This window comes from Mesitornis unicolor, unplaced genomic scaffold, assembly GCF_000695765.1.
Source record: "Mesitornis unicolor isolate BGI_N332 unplaced genomic scaffold, ASM69576v1 scaffold34, whole genome shotgun sequence".
In the NCBI taxonomy this organism is placed as follows: Eukaryota; Metazoa; Chordata; class Aves; order Mesitornithiformes; family Mesitornithidae; genus Mesitornis; species Mesitornis unicolor.
Window position 1 is genome coordinate 41,598 of NW_010177812.1, and position 17,991 is coordinate 59,588.

The window sequence follows — 17,991 nt, forward strand, 5'->3', positions numbered from 1 at the left end:
GGCTTTCAAACTCAATGAGCATGGTAGACTTCTTGCTCTTGTAGCTAAAAGCAGAGCCAGAATCCACTTCTCAAATAAATAATTGGAAGATATTGCATCTAGTAATTTGTATTTGCTGCAGTCTGACCCACAGAGGTGCAGAAATTCTTCTCACCTGTAGTTTTGGCCATGGGCAATATTCTGCTTCTCTTGGATGGAGAACGAGAGCTTATCCTGATGCCTGAGAACATCTCAGAACTGGGTCTGGCATGGTTTGAAAATCAGTTGAATTTCTGCAAGGTTTGAGACTAGACTGGACATAGTGCCCTGGTAGCCTGAGATTAATTACTTAGTTCAAAATTACACCAAACCCAAAGGAGTAACCAGCAAATAAACCAACCAAAATAAACTATGTTATGAATTTAAAAGCCAGGGATCGGTGCAATGTGAGAGATGATGACTGGGGAGACTTACCTCTAATCATAGGTATTTCTACTCTGAAAAGGCAAAGACCAAAAATAATAAAGATGGAAAAAGAGGCAGAAGAGGTTAAATTTGGTTCAAAGATGCCATTCACTCATCTAGTGACACAGTAACTCTTGTCTGAATATGGAGATTGCAAAACCACAGTCAGGTCTGAGTGGGGAGGTGGTGGCATGGTAGGCTCTTGAAGCCATGATGATGGAGGAGGCCATTGTGTCTCTGCAGGTTTCCCCTGTCCCACCTTTGGCCTCTCAGAAAGACTTTTGGGCACAAACTGGCAAAACTTAACTACCAAAAAATTCCAGCTCCCTGCCACTGAGGGTCTTGATGCTGCTGGGTGCAGTACTGGGGAGGTTGTTCAAGGTCAATGGAGGGGATTCTCTGAGCAATCAAAGGTATCATCTGTTGGTGCAGCATTCAAGCAGGCTAGGTAGGAGGAATGGTTGGGATCTGTGGGCCTAAGAGGGTCTCCTGGAGTCTGGGCCACTCTCGATGACAAATGCTGAAATGATCGTACCTAAAAGGCAACTTTTTGGCAGTGAACTCAGAGTACCACAGGACTGTCGTTCTGGCAAAACCAGTTGAGTTCCTTATGGAAAGTCAGCAAAATTACCATGGAAGTGCTAGTATACCAGCAGATATAATGCATGAGAAACTGCATATGGGAGTGATGTTTTCTTGAAGCCTCAAGGCCTCAAAATGCACGCTATCTCCTACAAATCCCAGAGAAAGACCAATGGTCCATAACATCTATCTAACTGCAATCAGCTGGGAAGCTTAATGAAACAAAGCACAAAAGCAAGGGGAAACAGTATTGAGCAACTTTGGCTTAATGAACAAAAGCAGTTTCGGCTCATGATAACTGTTTCAGTGGCACAGATGACGTGGAGAAAGACTCATTCTTACCTACACCTCTTTTTGACTCCAGCCAGTAAAGAAAAGGAATGCAAGCTTGTCCACTTTGCATCAAGGGCAGGTCTTCCTCTACACTTTGCCCCTTCAACAGGCCTGCACATATTGATTCACCACCCTCCAATTAGTGGGCATACTTGTAACTACCAAATGCCTCTGAATGACTGGAAACATTCAAAGTAGATGTGCTGAAAAGCATGACACATAATGAATAACACAGACAACTACCAACAATCCCAATGAGCAGACTGATGAGAGCCATGAACACTTGAAATCCTGCAAAAAATTTCACTGCAAGCAGAAAACTCCCCTTAAGACATCAGTAAATAAATATATCACCTTGAGGAAGAAGTCAGACTTGCATAGCAGTAGGTCAGCTGAGGTACTATTGAGCAGTTTGGTGGTCTCCAACCTTTACATTCCCCATCACAGTTCCTGTACTGACACTGACTTTCACACAGGTGGTTTATAACCCACACTGCTCTGCAAGCAGGCTGAGATACCAATCTGTAGTCAGTCAATCCAATACAGCATCTACTGCCCCGTTTTATTTGGGAATGGGATGGTTGTGTTGGAAAATACATCCAAGTTCTGGGTGCAGTTCAGGCTGTGCCGTGTTGTACAACCCTTGAAGTCATGCTTAGCTGCTGCACCCAGCGCCATCATTTTACTTATACCATCCGTAGCCTGCCAGATGCATCTGGTTATGACGTGACATGGTGCAGTCTGATGCTTTGTAGAACTTGTTACTAGAAGGGTATGCCTCTCTATTATGCATCCTCAAAGATGTGTTGGTGTTTATTTGTGCCATATGCCCGTGTGCTATACATGCCAAATGCTGCGTTTGAGGTTTATCATGTGTAATTATTAGTCATCCATTAAAATCTAACAGCCTAAACAATGTAGAGATTAATTAAATGAAACAGAGCAGGCTTTTGTTTTCATCTGGAGGGAAAAGCATTTTCTCCAGGATAGACTAATGCCTATGAAACTTGTGGAAAACTGTCCTTTCCCTGCCCGTGTCACGCTTCTAGTGATTTATCTGGAGGCTGTGGCATGGCTGAAACACCCCTGGCATGACTATGTGTCTGCAAAGATATTAATGACAATGAAAATATGTCTCATTCCTTTCCACCACCATCTCTTGTTCAGTGGGATGATTGTATTTGCCTTTCCAATACTGCCTCATCAGGTAAGCAGTTGATGGGGACTGTATGATGCCCAGGAACAGTGAATCTTGTTCTCAAAGCAATTCTTCTCCACAGGTGAAGGAGATGACAAGAGAAAGCTCTGTGGGATTACTTCAGCCAATGTCCTTCTCAGGCACTGTCATCTTCTATTTTGTCTGCTCCTCCACTACCAATCTGCATTGGTAGGGGCTGTGAGAAGGCAGTGAAAGAAGTTGAATCCTTACAACTGCTCAATTTATGGACACATTTATTAGCACCGCCTGATCACTGTTAATTACTTAGTGCTATCTCTGAGCAGATGATACATACCCCAACTCACATGGTTCTGCAGTGGCTACACCACCTCATTATCCATGGTGGATCTTGCCCTGCCCATTGCCCTGATGCTTCCACAGTGTCCTTCCCATTTTTTTGTGTGTATGTGTTACTGCTCTACACAATAAACTCAGAAAACTTCTAGCCCATTGTCAACCCTCACACTTTCTCAAAAATCCCCTTGCATCCTTGCTGTCACACCACATGTGGGACACATTGCACAGCTTCACAGATCACCAGCAACTGGTGAAGTGCAACCTGGGAAGCACTGCCCTGGAGATCCAGGTACCAAGGATGTCACGTCCTAACCTTCTACTCCAACCCCAACAGGTGACCCTGCAGCGGAAGAGTGGTCCCCGTGGAGCGTGTGCTCAACCACCTGCGGGGAGGGCTGGCAGACCAGGACGAGGTTCTGTGTGTCGTCTTCCTACAGCACTCAGTGTAGTGGCCCTCTCCGGGAGCAGAGACAGTGCAACAACTCTGCCATCTGCCCAGGTGGGCTGAGCGCTCTGTGTATGCATGGGCAGGAGGGGAAGGGAGATGCACAGAGGACTGATCGCCTGGTGTATCTCCACTGTGGTATCTTCTTGAAGGGAGGTGTTTTCTGTTTCCTCTTCCTTCTCTTTCACTCTAAAGCCTCATACAGAAACCCTTGCTAGATCAAGCACCATAAGATGGGTGCTTGTTTTGCATGGTATGGACAATTTGATGTTACCAAAAGGCAATGAACACAGTACATCTGAGAGGCATGTGCCCTTTAGGGTGTTTCCAAGCATAGGGCAGACTGTGAAAGAGAAGCACCAGATGACACTTGCAGTTGCTCAGATGCCAACACTGAGCATACCATTGCAAAATCAGCATGAAAAACTCAGGCTGCTGGCACATTTATGAACTGAGCCAACCATCATCTCTGTTTTCATATTCCTTCTTCTATAATTTTGATGAAAAAGCACAATCTGGGAAGCCTGGGCATTATTTTGAAGGATTATGCTATTAAACTAGGTGTGTTATTCACAACTCCTTATAGGCAACATCATTGTTCAGAATCAATCTTACAATGGTGAAATCACCGAGCTGTTTTCCTGTGCTCTTTCCTCCATTTAGTCCTCTAGTTATTGTTTTTCATGCAAGATACCTGGTGACAATTACAAAATATTAGGTTGGAATCCCCTTTCCTGATACCAGTGGATCAGTCACTGTTAGCCGCTGAAGAAAGATGGAAAAAGTATCTCTTTGGGGTTTGTTTGGAGTTTTTTTGTGGTTTTTTTTTTTGTATGGTTTTATTTGGTTTTGTTTTCTTAAGCATTATTGATTTTGCATTAGCTTCTCCAGTAAAGCTGGAAGGGATGAATTCCCTTAAGGAGATCAGTACATTCTTGTAACATTTGGCCTCTAGAGACTACAGTGACTAACCGTCCATAAATAACCTGGCCAGATCAGATTAGATAAGATTGGAGAATATTAGATTAATTTCGATTAGAAGGCTTTAGATGTCTAATTCCAGGAGTTACCAGTGATGGCCTGAGCAGTGTTGGAGCATGTTGTCCATTCCATTTTGTTCCTCCAAATCTCCCTAGCTTTGCCCCCGTGATGTCACTGACATATGATAGCAATCAGTAGCCAGACTGCAGGTTTTCTGAGAGCTTGAAAATGCTGTAGCCTCTGATGATTCAGTGTGAGAAAGTGTTGAGGGAGGGAAATAAGGATAAGAAGTGACAATATGATGGTGATGCTGTTTCCCAAAGGGTGGTGGATTTTCTTTTTCCTCTCTAGCTAACTCTATCTTTTGCTCAAAAAAGACCTTTATCTATTGTATTATTATTTTCTTGTCTATTTTCATATATCTGAAAATTTAGGGTCAATTAAAAGTACATTGTGATTTATTTCAAATAGACCAAAAAGTAACAGACACTTGGTATCAGTACCAAATCATAAAAAATTTTACGTGACATTCCTCTTACATATTTTGGGTCGATTTGTTCTTGGCCTTCCCACACTTGCTTCTCACCAGCTGTTCATTCTGAGTGGGAAGATGTTGTGCTCTGTGGGCTTATTCACTTCTCCAGACCTCCTTTGGAAAGGAAATTTACTTCTTATGCTTTGATTGCAGTACATGGTACCTGGGATGAGTGGTCTCCGTGGAGCTTGTGCTCTTCCACTTGTGGGAGAGGGTACAGGGATCGGACCCGCACATGCAAACCTCCTCAATTTGGTGGGAACCCCTGCGAGGGCCCGGAGAAGCAAACAAAGTTCTGCAATATTGCACTTTGCCCAGGTAAGGCAGTTAGAGATTCAAAGCCTTCCCTCCAGCAGGTCTCCCCATCTCTGAAGATGTCCACACATGGGTCTTTGAGGGGGTCCATAGCTGTCTCAGCTGTCTGCACTGTCCAGAAGAGGATCCTCTGTGAGGAAAGGAAACACTGAAAGAGTAACCTAGAGGTGCTTTCTGGGGTTATTCAGCTCAGCATTGTCTTAGGTTAAATTTTTCCCTGTATAATAACTTTCATAGGACATGTTATATGGGTTGAATTTGGATTGGCTCAGCTATCACTAGTATTTCCAAGATCATCTTAAGCTTCTCACCTGTTATCTCCAGTGAATGGTTTAAAGTTATTTTTCCTCACTGAGCTTGTTGTCATGCTGGAATGAATTAACAGTTTTACTTGCTATCAATATACTTGGATTGATTCATTATGTATGTAAGTTTTCTCTGCACTTGATGCTGTTGTGGGTGGTGAAGTGGACTGAGACTCCTGAGAGCCTTCCACACCATATCTTCATACCTTTAAGTACCTTTTCCCTTTAAGTACCTTTTCCTTGTCCCTAGATTTCATTTCCAAATGCCACTCCCTGTGTTTTGCTTTGAAACAGCAGAAAGAAACCTCGAGATGAAATGGCTTTTACCCACTGGAAATCCACTTGCACTTCTGTGGTTTCTTTCTCCTGAACCAGACTGGCCCTGGGTTTACCACAGAGACACCATTATTTTAGCTCAGAGTTTCCTGGTGAACATGATCTGAACATAAGGGAGCTCCCCAACACTCCCCACCCGCCTCTCCCAGGCTAATGTCAACTGACATTTTTCCAGTTTAATGAGAATCATTATGAGACATTATTATGTCCCCGGAGGAGAAGAGGGATTGTGGGAGTGATGAGAACTTTGTGAAAACATTTGTGAGAAGCCTCCTGGCATTTCCCACCCAGTTTTCACCCCAAGTAACTACCCTTGGATTTCTGGCCTCTGTCCAGAAGACTCTACTCAGAATAAGAACATCCCAGACACCAAATTGACTCTTTTATAAAAGAGGCAAATTGGAGAAGTCAGACCTGGCATTGCTTGGTCAATAAAGCATACCCTGAGTTAACATTGATCCATAATTAATTTACATACAAATAAATATGTGGATACACTGCAGCGAACAAAACAGTGGTGGAAACGACAAGCAGCCCAACTGCAAGACTTCAGCTCTAATTAATGCCACAAAGGCAATCAGTGGCTTTCCTGTGCCAAATGAGCGTGGCGTTGGGGGACTCATTGAAGCACAACAAAGGGCGCTGCTCAGAGCTTGACACACCAGACAGTCATATTGCTTATCACCACCCCGCTCTGAGGATTTAATACTACAGCTGATAAAAATGCTCTGCCGCAGGGACAACAGAGCTTTTGTTCCTTGGGAGCAGTAGATACCACAGCCTGAGCCCGAAGTCCTTCAGAGAGAGAGAAAGAGAGAAAAGAGGGAAGACAATGCCAGCCTCTATGTAAGCTACACCAGACTCCAACGAACATTTTTGATAGACTCATGCTGCCATGTGACAATGACACTGAATGGACTTTGCTGCGACTGCAATGGACGCCTCTCAGCGTCTTGTCCAAGAGATATTTTTACATCAGCGCACGTGGCAGGCGATGCAACACGGCCTTTTCTGTTTCTCCATTTTTTGAAATTGCATTCCATGAATAAATAATCTCTCATCTCAAAGGAAATTACTTGTTCCCTGTCCCCCACTGCATGAGCAATTTATGGATGTGGCCCTTTTTTAATTTCCCACCTCCAAATGCTCGCACCTGTGGTAAGCTTCAATCACCACTGCCACAGCAGTAGGTAAGGCTTTGGTAAATTCAACTTTTTTGGCAAATGTAACTTGGTTTTTTTGTAGATGGAACATTTACTTTGGTAAATGCAATCTCACTTCTTTAATGCAAGGGAATACTTAAGAGGGGCAATCACTGTCAGTTCATGGAAACTAGCAGCACTTCCTTCGGTCAGAAAAGCCATGCTAATTTATGCCTGGTAGGATCTACTCTGTGGGGTTTTGGATCATTTCCAGAGTGGAATCACCTGTCAGCCACCATCTTTTGCATTTCCCTTTCTTGGGATTGATAGTCATTGACATGATGCCTTGAATTTATGCACGATGAAAACATCAAGCCTGGTTTGCTAAAAACAAGCACTTTTTGGAAGTACCTTTATGCCTGCCTGATTTTTCACACCTTCTGAGCTCACGTGACCCCCTCTGAGTTAACAGTTGCTCATTTGGATGTTTTTGATATTTTTTCACATGCTTGCAAACAAAAAGCTGCTCAACCGCATAACTACAATGGGAATTATTTGGGGCTGTGTGAGTCCTTGCAGGTTACACAGTGCACCCTGCTGCATATATTTTTCTTGGACTGACAAACAAAGCCAAAGAAAATGAACTGCAATCTATAGGAATGTGATTTGAGCCAGAATTCAGACTTCTCAAGGATTCAGGTTGCTTTTCTGAGTGAGAGCTAGCAGCTAGTGAGAACTAAACAGAGCATGATGACCGCTACTAATGAGAAAAAAAGTGCTCCAGGAATAGCAGCCTGGGTGATGGATCTGTTGTCAGGGACCAATTAGGATGTAAGTGCGACACTTGGGAATACCTTATACTGCACCATGCGAGTAAGATACATTCATGTTTCTCTCTAACCATCCCTATCGCAACCTCTCTTGTCCATCACTCCTCTATTTAATTATGAAAGACACTGCTGTGTAGGGACATATCAAGCCTGTCAGTGCTAATTCAACCGTGAGAGAAATAAGTTGACCACATACGCACACTCTGCTTGTGGCCTCCCATTGGAGAACACCTTTGCTCTGAGCATTTCCTGACTGGTAGCATGAATTCCTGTGAATAACATTCTCATTCGAGTTTCTCCATGTGTTTTAATGAAAATCAGAGCGTTTGGGTGCTTGAGAAAGTTTCCTGCTTGCAGATTAGTTCATTACTTCGGTGAAAAATGTGTTCCCTCAAAAAGTGCTGATTGCCCAGAATGGGAAGTGTCACGGTAATGTATTGATTCCTTCAATTTTTTCAGTGGAACCATGATCTGTGCTCTCTCTTTTGATGTTATGTTGTAATTGACAATATTAATAGTTTTGAATTTCATATTGGAATGTGTAATATCAATAATTTCAACTTTTATGGTGTTATGTAGAGCATGGACATAAAAATTGAAATGTTATGGCACTTGCACCCTGCCAGGCCATAACATACCAGTCAGATGTTGCAGAGGATCCCAACAAATTGTCATTGCCACAGTTTTCTGAACTTCTTCTTGGTGATCCTTGCCCTCTCTCATGCTCTGTGACTCTGGTTTGTCCTTCTCTACCTCAGTCCCTTGTAGGCAAAGGCTGGGCAAATTGTCATTGTCACAGTTTTCTGAACTTCTTCTTGATGATCCTTGCCCTCTCTCGTGCTCTGTGACTCTGGTTTGTCCTCCTCTACCTCAGTCCCTTGTAGGCAAAGGCTGGAGACAATTGCCCATGCCTGCTCCCAGTGGGAGCGATTTTCACATTCGGTTTTGTTTTCTTTCTTTGGGCCACTCAGTGGACGGCAACTGGAATGAGTGGTCGAGCTGGAGCTCATGTTCTGCCTCCTGCTCCAACGGCACCCAGCAGCGGACAAGGGAGTGCAATGGACCATCCTACGGGGGAGCTGAATGCCAGGGACATTGGGTGGAGACCAGGGACTGCTTCCTACGCCAATGTCCAGGTCAGTTACAAATGACTTCTTTATTTTTATTGAATTATCCTACTCTGCAGTCCCAGGCAGGCTTTTGTAAAATCTCCTCCTATTTCCTTTGTGGAAGATTTGCACAGTTTTTATCAGTAATACAGTAATAAGGAAGTTGTGAATGATACCAGTGGACCATGCAAGCCTAAATCCATAGCTGGCAAAAGCTCCAGGAGACCCCAGAGAGATGAGTGATTTCTCACAGGGAACATGTCTTTTTAACCTGAGATACCAGTTTTCAGCATTTGTTTTAAAAAATGAACAAAGTATCAATTAAACCCTTTCCATGCCTCCACTATAATTCTGTTTTTCCTCCTTGTTTTCTTTTTTTCCTCTTCTCCTACTGGTTTACCACTCCTAGTGGTTCCACAAGGAACCATCATTGTATCACAGCTTTGTACCTCATCTAGGACAAGGTCTGGCACAATGAATCCCTGATTCTTGCCTATCAGAGACTTGTCACTTATTTTAATCATTTAGCTGTGTTTTAAAATAATAACGATGACAGTAATAAGAGTAATAACAATACAAATAATTGTAATAATTTCTGCTGCCTCGATGCTGTAGCCAGTACCTTACCTTCAGAATAATCACCTTGTCCTTATACCATGGACCATGAGCTCCAGGAAAGCCATTTCATGCAGGAGAAGCAGAGAAAATTGAAGCAGATACCAGAGCATATTTATCACCAGAAGTCTACATTTCTCAGACTGTCATCAGCACAATAGAGTTGCATGTGCAGTAGTGTACCTTTTTTTGCTGACATCTTGGAGGAGGCCAGTGCTAAAGGACTAATTGGATCAGCTGGTATGGAAAATATTCTGACTGGGAAAGAAGGCTTGAACAACTAGAAACCTTCAATACTGATCAACAACTCATTTTCCTTGTCACGCTCCTCCTGCCCCACTCCTTGCCTCCCCTGGGTGCTCCATCCCTGTTAGTCCATAGGTTTGAGAAGAAGTGGACCTCTGAGATGGAGAGGGATCTTTTAGGCACTTCTCATACCTTGCTCAGGTGAGCAAGTATAGTCCTCTGAACTGCACAAGCACAGAAGCCAATAGCTTTTCAGCCTGTTTTACCCATTTTCTCAGGGGATCCTTATCCTCTCTGATAGCATCACCATCTGTAGCAGGGGATAATCAGTATTTAACACAAGTACTGGACTTTCCTACATGGCCTTTAGTAGGTTTTGGTGTTTAGGTTTCTTACTCCTTCTTTGCAACTTATGGGGAACTTCAAAGACAAAAAGGGCCTCATTCTGTTTTAGACAAATTTGTCCCACTGATTTCAGAATTAGTGATCAAAGCAATGATGGTCATGACTTCCACGGCATACAGTGTCACCAAAGAAAGCATCAGAGATTGGTGCTGTCCCTTTATGATCATTTTCTTCTACTTCTTGGAGAAGAAGAGAGTGATCCCCCACCCTTTTAAAAGCAGTTATTCAAGCCAAGATGACGTGTTAACTGCTAATTAAAATCCAAATAGGAATCAGGAGATTTAGGTCTTTGCTCTAATTCTGTCACTGAATTGTTGTTTCTCATCTGTGATGCAGCAGAGGAGAATGTTTCCCTACCTTGCAGGCTTCTTGTGAGGGCTAATTAACATTTTTATAGTGTTTTGATAAATGCCATTGTTAATGTAAAAGAAGTAGCATTTTTATAAATGCCATTATTAACGTAAAAGAAGTCGCATTTCCACTGAGTCTGTAAAGATGCTGGGAGAAGACACAATGGAATGAGACAACGTCCCAAACCTCTTACCAAGACACATGAAAAAGCAGTGCAATGGAAATGTCTGGAAGGAGTTCTATTTGATGTTTCTTCATGGTTCTCCCTCTCTGGGAAGATCTGTTTTCACAAATACACTGTACATCCCAACCAAACTCAAGCTATAGACTTTGGCTGGCAGGTGTGACTACCATGCAGGTTGAATCCCAGCCCACCTGAAGAGGGCTCATGAGCACAGCCCCAAATCTGAGCCTAAGGAAAGAGGGAATAAGGCTGGTTTTGCAGGGGGTGAGGATACTGAGGAGAAACACAAGAACACCCTTCAACTATTAATGGACTGCTGCAAGGGGAAAGACATTACACAGATTTAATGCCTGTTGAGGACCAAAGATCTGAGGCAGGAGACCTCGTTTTCCACTAAGTCATGGTCTACTCACCCTATGTTCCATTGCTCACCTTGGCACCTTGCCTCCTTCTCTTGCAGATTATGTCTGGGACATGACAGGTTGTTTCTCTTTCCTTTTTTTGTCTCCAGTGGATGGGAAGTGGCAAGCCTGGGGAGTGTGGGGAAGCTGCACCGCCACGTGTGGAGGTGGGACTCAGAGACGTGACCGTGTGTGCTACGGGCCCTTCTTTGGTGGAGACACTTGCCAAGGTCCCAAGGAAGAGTATAAGCAGTGCAACGACAGAAAGTGTCCTGGTATGTACCATAGACCTGTCATGCTTTCCTTTGCATGGAGGAGACAGGGATCTTGGAAAGAGATGAATGGAACAAGGAGTTGTGGTCTAGCTGAACCCTGCCTGTAACATAGGTACATGACATGCCAAGAGCTTGATTTAATTCTTGCCCAAGCCAGTGTAACCATGCTTATTTCAGTGGATTTTTGTTAAGTCCCACCAGTCTGACTTCAATGTTCTTCATTTTATTGCTGTAAGAGGAAAAAACACACTATTTGGTAGCAAAAACTGATCTCAGAGTCTTGAGTCCATGAAGTAGTTGAATACTGAGGACATCACAGTGGTTTCCCACCCTTTATCTAGCCTCCTACACACCACCTAGTTTTCTTTTAAAAGACAGTTGTGTCCACATCTGTCAGAGGCTTACCCAATCTCATCCTCCTCCAGCTGCAGCCATGGAAGCAGCATCCATTTGAGAAAAAGAGTACAAAAGCCTGAATGGAGGGCAAGTGAGCTCTAGGAGAGGGAAAACCTGGGGTTTAATGTGAAAAATAAGCAGGAGTAAATACTTGCAAGTGGGGATGTTTCTGTCCATCTATCACACAGTATAAAAAGACCAGAAAAAAAGGCCTGCGCACCGTTTTAATTTTCTTTCTCAGTCTCAGTTGAAATGCCTGGTGAAATTGCTGATGGGGAATCAATGACTTATGTGATGTTGGCAGTCAGATTGCATTGATCGTTACAAGCCCTGATTTTTGACCGGAAGGGTAATTAATTGTCAGAGCATCTCAGTGAGAGACAGGAGAGATACTCATGGCAGCATCCTGGCTGTCCTAGCAAAAAAGGGGTGCCTCCCTAAAAAACAGCCTGGAGCTCAAAGCAGAGGTAGTATTTTTGGTGCAGATGTTTCTGAAGGTGGATCTGCCATGTTGAGGACAGCTGACCCTGAGAGTCCCTTGCAAATTGATGAAGACAAAGATAAAAGCCAAAGCACTTCAGTACAGAAGTTTTAGCCTGTTTAGCTCGAAGATAACATAGAAAGAGGCTCTGTGCCTGAGACGGCATAGTCACTCTTTCCAGCTACGTCTAATAAAAGACATCACCTCTCCTTACAAGCGGTGCCTCTCAATTAGCAGTGGTGTGTGAGAGTCTCTTCTAACTCAGCCACAAAGCTCTCCCTCGCCATAGAAAATCTTAACACTGGGTTGTCTGGTGGTGTCTACAGAGCAACACAGATTTAGTTCAGCTTCAGTGTGTGCCAGCTGGGGCTCTGGCAGAACAAGCCCCATCTTTTATTCTCTTTCCGCAGGGGCTGATGCCTGCACAGTGCTCAAAAGGAAAAGGCATGTCTCAGGGATTGAGCCCTGCTAAGGTTCAAAACCAGAAGGGTCTTGTTGCAGTTGTTAATTTGCAGGGGAAGGAAAAAGGTGGGGAGTCATCAGAGGCTAAAAATAAACCTGCTCAATTTGTTCTCGAGAAAGTATCGCATGCCGGCTTGATTTGATTTGAACAGAAGAATTGAGCTTAATTGGGTTAGTTATTAAAATCTCCCAGTCCAAATAGGTTACTCTGGTATAAAGGATTTTGTTACGAAGCAACATCAAAAAGAAAAAAGAAAAGAAGAGAAAAAAGAGGATGAAATTATTCTCTCCTGGCCTGGGAATTGCTTCTGCACTCACTGGCAAGACAACACCAGACAGTGTATTTCTAAAGAGCATCCCTGATCCACAGCATCCCTCAGCGGTCCCCAGGGAGACTGCAGGGGTGATGAGACCAGGAAGGTCTGACAGGTCAAAGGAGGAAAAGGGACATTAGATGTGAACACACTCTCCCTCTGCTTTTTAATGTTCTCTGCTGTTTTGTAGCTCAGAGTGCTAGAAGTTTCCCTCTCCATGTCACAAACCCTCCTCTGAACCACAGCTTGATGTGGAGAATCTGTGATCGTGGCCACAGTACTGGTCCAGGAGGAAGGAGTTTTGCAGTCAGCTCCTCGTTCTGCCACAGGGTCTCTGGCTGACCACTCAGTCACAACTGAGTGACTTAATCTCGCTTTCCTACAGCTCCGTGTTAACAGATTGGAAATAAAACTGCTTCTTTTCCACCTGTGTTCTGCCTTACCTACAGAAGTCATAAGCTGTTGGCATAGGGACTAGTTCTGCATATGTGCAGAGCACAGCAGGGGTCTTGCTTGCCCTCTAGGATTACCTCACAATAGTGGTTACTCAAAAGGGAATTTTAAAACAGGGCATGGAGCCTATATTTTCAAGCAGAGAGGGTTAGTTGTTCATTACCAGTATCTACTGGGGAGGAATCTGTCTTTTAACTGCAGCTGGGGCTGGAGCCACACAGCCTTGGAGCTTGATTTCAGGAGCGGTGATGTGTAGGCAGGTTGGTGGGTCACGTATGAGGCCTTCAAAGAAGCAGGACTTGCCATGACCACAATCTTAGGTTTGAGCCTTCCACACAGCCAGGCTGGTGATCTGGGTAGTTCCAGAGCAGCAGTGGGGTATGTCAATCCCCAGGCATTTGCATCGTGACAAAGGTCCTGAAATGGTTTGTGTAAGCACATCCATTGTACAGTCCCTTGTAGAAGGAAACCTTCAGAGTCATTGCTGCCTCACAGTTCCCTTGGAAGCAACATGAAAACTCAAGGCCTTTCTCTTGTTTTTATTACAGATGAACATTTTTGCTACAACCTTGGCATGTGTCTATGGGTATCACTGGACCCTGGTATGGGCAGTGATTTCCTGCATGGGAAGGAAGCTCAGCCAGGTTCCACAGCTGGTTGGCTTTGGCTTTGGCTTTGTGGCTGCCTTTCCAGACCAGTTGCAGGCATGCACTCAGCTTCCTTTTTATTTCTAGTTTTACATGCACAATAAATAAAAGCTATAATCAAAACCCATTAAATCAGTTTTTTTCTCCTCTCCACCCTCAGGAGTGATAAATAGCTTTAACACCATCCTCATGGCTCCCTCCATTTTACATGCTGCAAGTAATGAGTTTTTTGGCACAAAGCTGTCCTGAGGTGAATGTTTTTTCCCAAGTCCCACTGACTCAGAGGCCAAAGCAGCTCCACCCACAGAGAGAAGCATCTGAAAACCTCTTTCCAAATAACTTCTCCTGTGACATCTCAAAACACATTTCTGCAGTCTTCTGGACTCTGCAGCCGCATCTGGAAATGAGCTGCTGATGCAAATCCAGCTTGTTGGTGCTCAGATCTTTTCCCTGTGTCATTTCATAAGATGGCAGCAGACAGAAAGCTTGAATGAAGTCTACTCAAGGGAATATGGCCATTTGGTTTTTCCATCTCCTTGTTCTTTCCCTCATTCTTACTCCAATTTATTTATGCTGAGCCTCATTTTAGACACATCCAACCATGAAGGTGGTGACCCTGAAGGATGGAAGGAGTAGGGTCTGGAGCCGTGGTGTTCACCCACAAAGGGTGGACATCTGCCCATTAAACAAGAGAAGAAAACTCTTTAGTAGTGTGTAGCAACAACAGCTTTCTTGCAAAGAGCTGTCACAAGGCAAGGCGAGCGTCGGTGGACTTTCCCAGGTTGTTACATGCATATTAGTGAGCTAATCCTTGGCATGGACAGAAGCCCAGTTTCCAAGACAGGCAGAGCAAATTCTGGAGAGGTTAAGTGGCTTTGTCAAGGGCCACGGGCCAAGGATCTGCAGAGCTGGGAGTTCATCTCCAGGCCTCCCAGCTCACACCACACCTCCAGACCACATTTCCCTGTTTCATCTTTCCATTCCCTTTTCTACGTCTCTCCTGAAGAGGAGGCTTTACCAGTGGAGTTTTTCTTTTCTTGCAGAGCCCCACGAAATCTGTGATGAGGAAAGCCTTGGGTCTGTGGTTTGGAAAGAGACGCCTGCTGGGGATGCTGCAGCTGTCCGGTGTCCTCGCAATGCCACTGGTAAGGATCATTGCATGCCTCAGCCAGGGAGCTGGCCCACCCTCAGAGTATCCTTCATCCTTTGTCTCCTAGATGAGGAGAATCTGGTTGTGGGAGGACAGGACAACCAAATTAACTTCCCTCCCTTCACTCAGAACTAAATGAAATCTCTCTGGGTTTCTGTGGTCCTTCATTCTTAAAAAACAAGTTCTTGGTTCATATCGGATAATCTGAGGAGGTCTCCCATCCACCTACTCTCTAGTCCTGGGACAGCTTTGCAAGTAAGGGTTACTGTGGTATGTTTTCTTCATTATCTACAAAGAGCTCTGCAGAATCAGGTAGGGCTTTATTAGAGTCCTCTAGACTTGGACATTATGTTTCTCTCCACTGCCTATAAAAGATGCTAATAACTAAAAGTAGGAAATCTCAGTTGCATTGTCCACTCACACAGTTGCTTTCCTCTCCTTTTTAGACACCATAACAGCTCTCTAAACATAATCTTCAGGTGCTCAAATTGATGGGCTGACCATGGTGGCTTGAAGTTATAGGATTTGGGCATCCAGGTGTTATCTGTTGTGACTGTGGCCACATGTTCCCCAAGAAGTAGAAAGCAGTGCAGAGAAGGCTCCAGGATACCTGGAACTTGTCTTCAGATGGATGTTCCTAACTTCCAGGAAGGAACAGAAATGGGAGAAGCAGGTGTCAGTAATGAACTGCAAGTTTTTATTTTGTTTGAGTGGGGTTGTCAGATACAGACAAACCCTGCAGCATTCTTTGGCTCACACATCCTGGGACAGTCAGTGTCATCCCAAATGCTAGCCCACAGGAAGGGCTGTATCCATAGCAATGAGACTGTGGACCCAGCAGAGCCTGCTCCTCAAAGTCTCTCCAAATGACAGCAAAATTGTTTGGGTGAGGTGATCCCTCTCCCCATCCTCCTCGCTGATATGTCTGTTCCTCTGCATCGCAAAGGCGTGTGTTTACCACTGCAAACTGACTGTAGACTGAAGATAAGGAAAGGCCTGGGGGAGGACTGCAAGCAGCTTTCAGAGTTTTTCAGCTGATGCAAAGATGGTGCTGTGGGATATTTATTCTTGAGACTGTGTAGGCAGCACAAGACACTCTGGCTGGTTTAGTTGCAAGTACCAGACCGTACCACCTGGGGAGGCTCATGGGACTTCCTGACCCAGGAAGAAAGCTGATCTCCACAGAAGAGAACTTCTTTCACCTTTACTAGCCATGACCAGTATGTTAGGTTTTGTTTTCATTCCCAGTTCCTTTTGCTGTCCTGCCTCTCAATAAGAAAATGCAGTAGGAAATAAAATAATCTCTACTACATGTTTGTACATGTTGTTCAGGCATCTGGAGATGCCCCTGCTGCCCTTTGTTGTGCATTGACCAGTTTTGAGGGGAGGGGACTCCATCAAGGTGGTTGGCTTTTCCTCTTGCTGTCACCACTTCTCCCTTTATTTCTTTCCTCTTCCAGGGCTGATCCTTCGAAGATGCATTTTAGATGAAGAAGGGATAGCTTACTGGGATCCTCCAACATACATCAAGTGTGTTTCTATTGATTACAGGAACATACAGATGATGGTAAGGCAGACCAGCTTCTCAGCTCAGCAGGTTTGGGAGCCCCCCAAATGCTTGTAACATTGCTATAGTTTTAAAAAAGAAGGAAAGTATCATTTTCATGTGAAAGGAAGATGTCAGCTCTTACTGTTTTTGTCTGCTAAACCTGTGATGCATGGGCATTCCATAGACAAGGGATGGTTCCACACTGGGTATTTTAATATCTAGCTTGGCAGAATCCAGGTCCTATCAGGGCTTTCATATCACATTATCAGTAAGAACTGCTGTGACCATATAACTTTTAAATAACCCACTTATCATTTGTTAGTCTTAAATTCACTGTTGTGATGTTGTGTTGGTATCTTGTGTCTTGCCTTAAAAAATTGTTGCCCTTATGAAAACCACCCTCTCCTATTCAAGACAAGCTACAGTCTCTCCTAAAATAGTTCCAAATGGATTATAAGAAAACAAGGGTTTTGGGGCAAAATTCTTCTGTTAGCTAGCCATGGGTTACAAGCAGAACAGAGTTTGTGTTTCAGAATAATCTCTTCTGAACCTACACACAACCTTTCCTATGTGGACATACAGGAAATTTATCTTCTACTGTCTGACCGTTTTAAAAATATCACAGGCTCTCAGGCCAGCAAAGATTGTCAGATTCATCTAATCTGCACTCTGAATTACAAGGAAGGTCAAAAACCTTCCCCCAGCAATTCCTTCACTGAGCTCATTAACTTGACTTTGCCTGTCACTAAAGTGTTTGTCATGTTTCTTTCTGTTTCTCAGACCAGGGAACACCTTTCCAAAGCTCAGCGTGGGTTAATGGGAGATGGGTTGTCAGAAGTGCTCCAAAACCTTGTGGAAATCTCCCAGGATGGGACCAGCTACAGTGGGGACTTGCTGTCCACCATCGACGTACTCAGGAACATGACAGAGATCTTCCGTAGGGCTTATCATAGCCCAACTTCTGGTGATGTACAGGTGAGCTGAGATGCGTATCCTGGAGATCAAGGCTAGGTTATAGGGGTGTGTGTGTGTGCACAGGGCTCAAGGTTTGATTATCTCCTTTGTAGTTGATACAGTGCTGATGAAAAGCCTGAGCATTTTCTGCCCAAGCAAAGTGTCTTTGTGTATTAACAAACTCTCCTTTTGAGGTGGTTCTCCCTGGCTTATAACATCAAAACTTGAGAACTAA

At 44.1% G+C, this 17,991-nt stretch overlaps 1 protein-coding gene across 1 annotated transcript in view; it reads left to right on the forward strand.

Moving 5' to 3' along the window:
- LOC104538858 (brain-specific angiogenesis inhibitor 1-like) overlaps positions 1 to 17,991 on the forward strand; it is a 45,173-nt gene that overhangs the window by 12,160 nt on the left and 15,022 nt on the right. Inside the window, exons 4-10 of the mRNA XM_010182214.1 lie at positions 3,210 to 3,374; positions 4,990 to 5,283; positions 8,736 to 8,900; positions 11,186 to 11,350; positions 15,147 to 15,248; positions 16,714 to 16,820; positions 17,583 to 17,777. Coding sequence (XP_010180516.1) covers positions 3,210 to 3,374; positions 4,990 to 5,283; positions 8,736 to 8,900; positions 11,186 to 11,350; positions 15,147 to 15,248; positions 16,714 to 16,820; positions 17,583 to 17,777 — 1,193 coding nt within the window. The remainder of the gene's footprint in view (positions 1 to 3,209; positions 3,375 to 4,989; positions 5,284 to 8,735; positions 8,901 to 11,185; positions 11,351 to 15,146; positions 15,249 to 16,713; positions 16,821 to 17,582; positions 17,778 to 17,991) is intronic.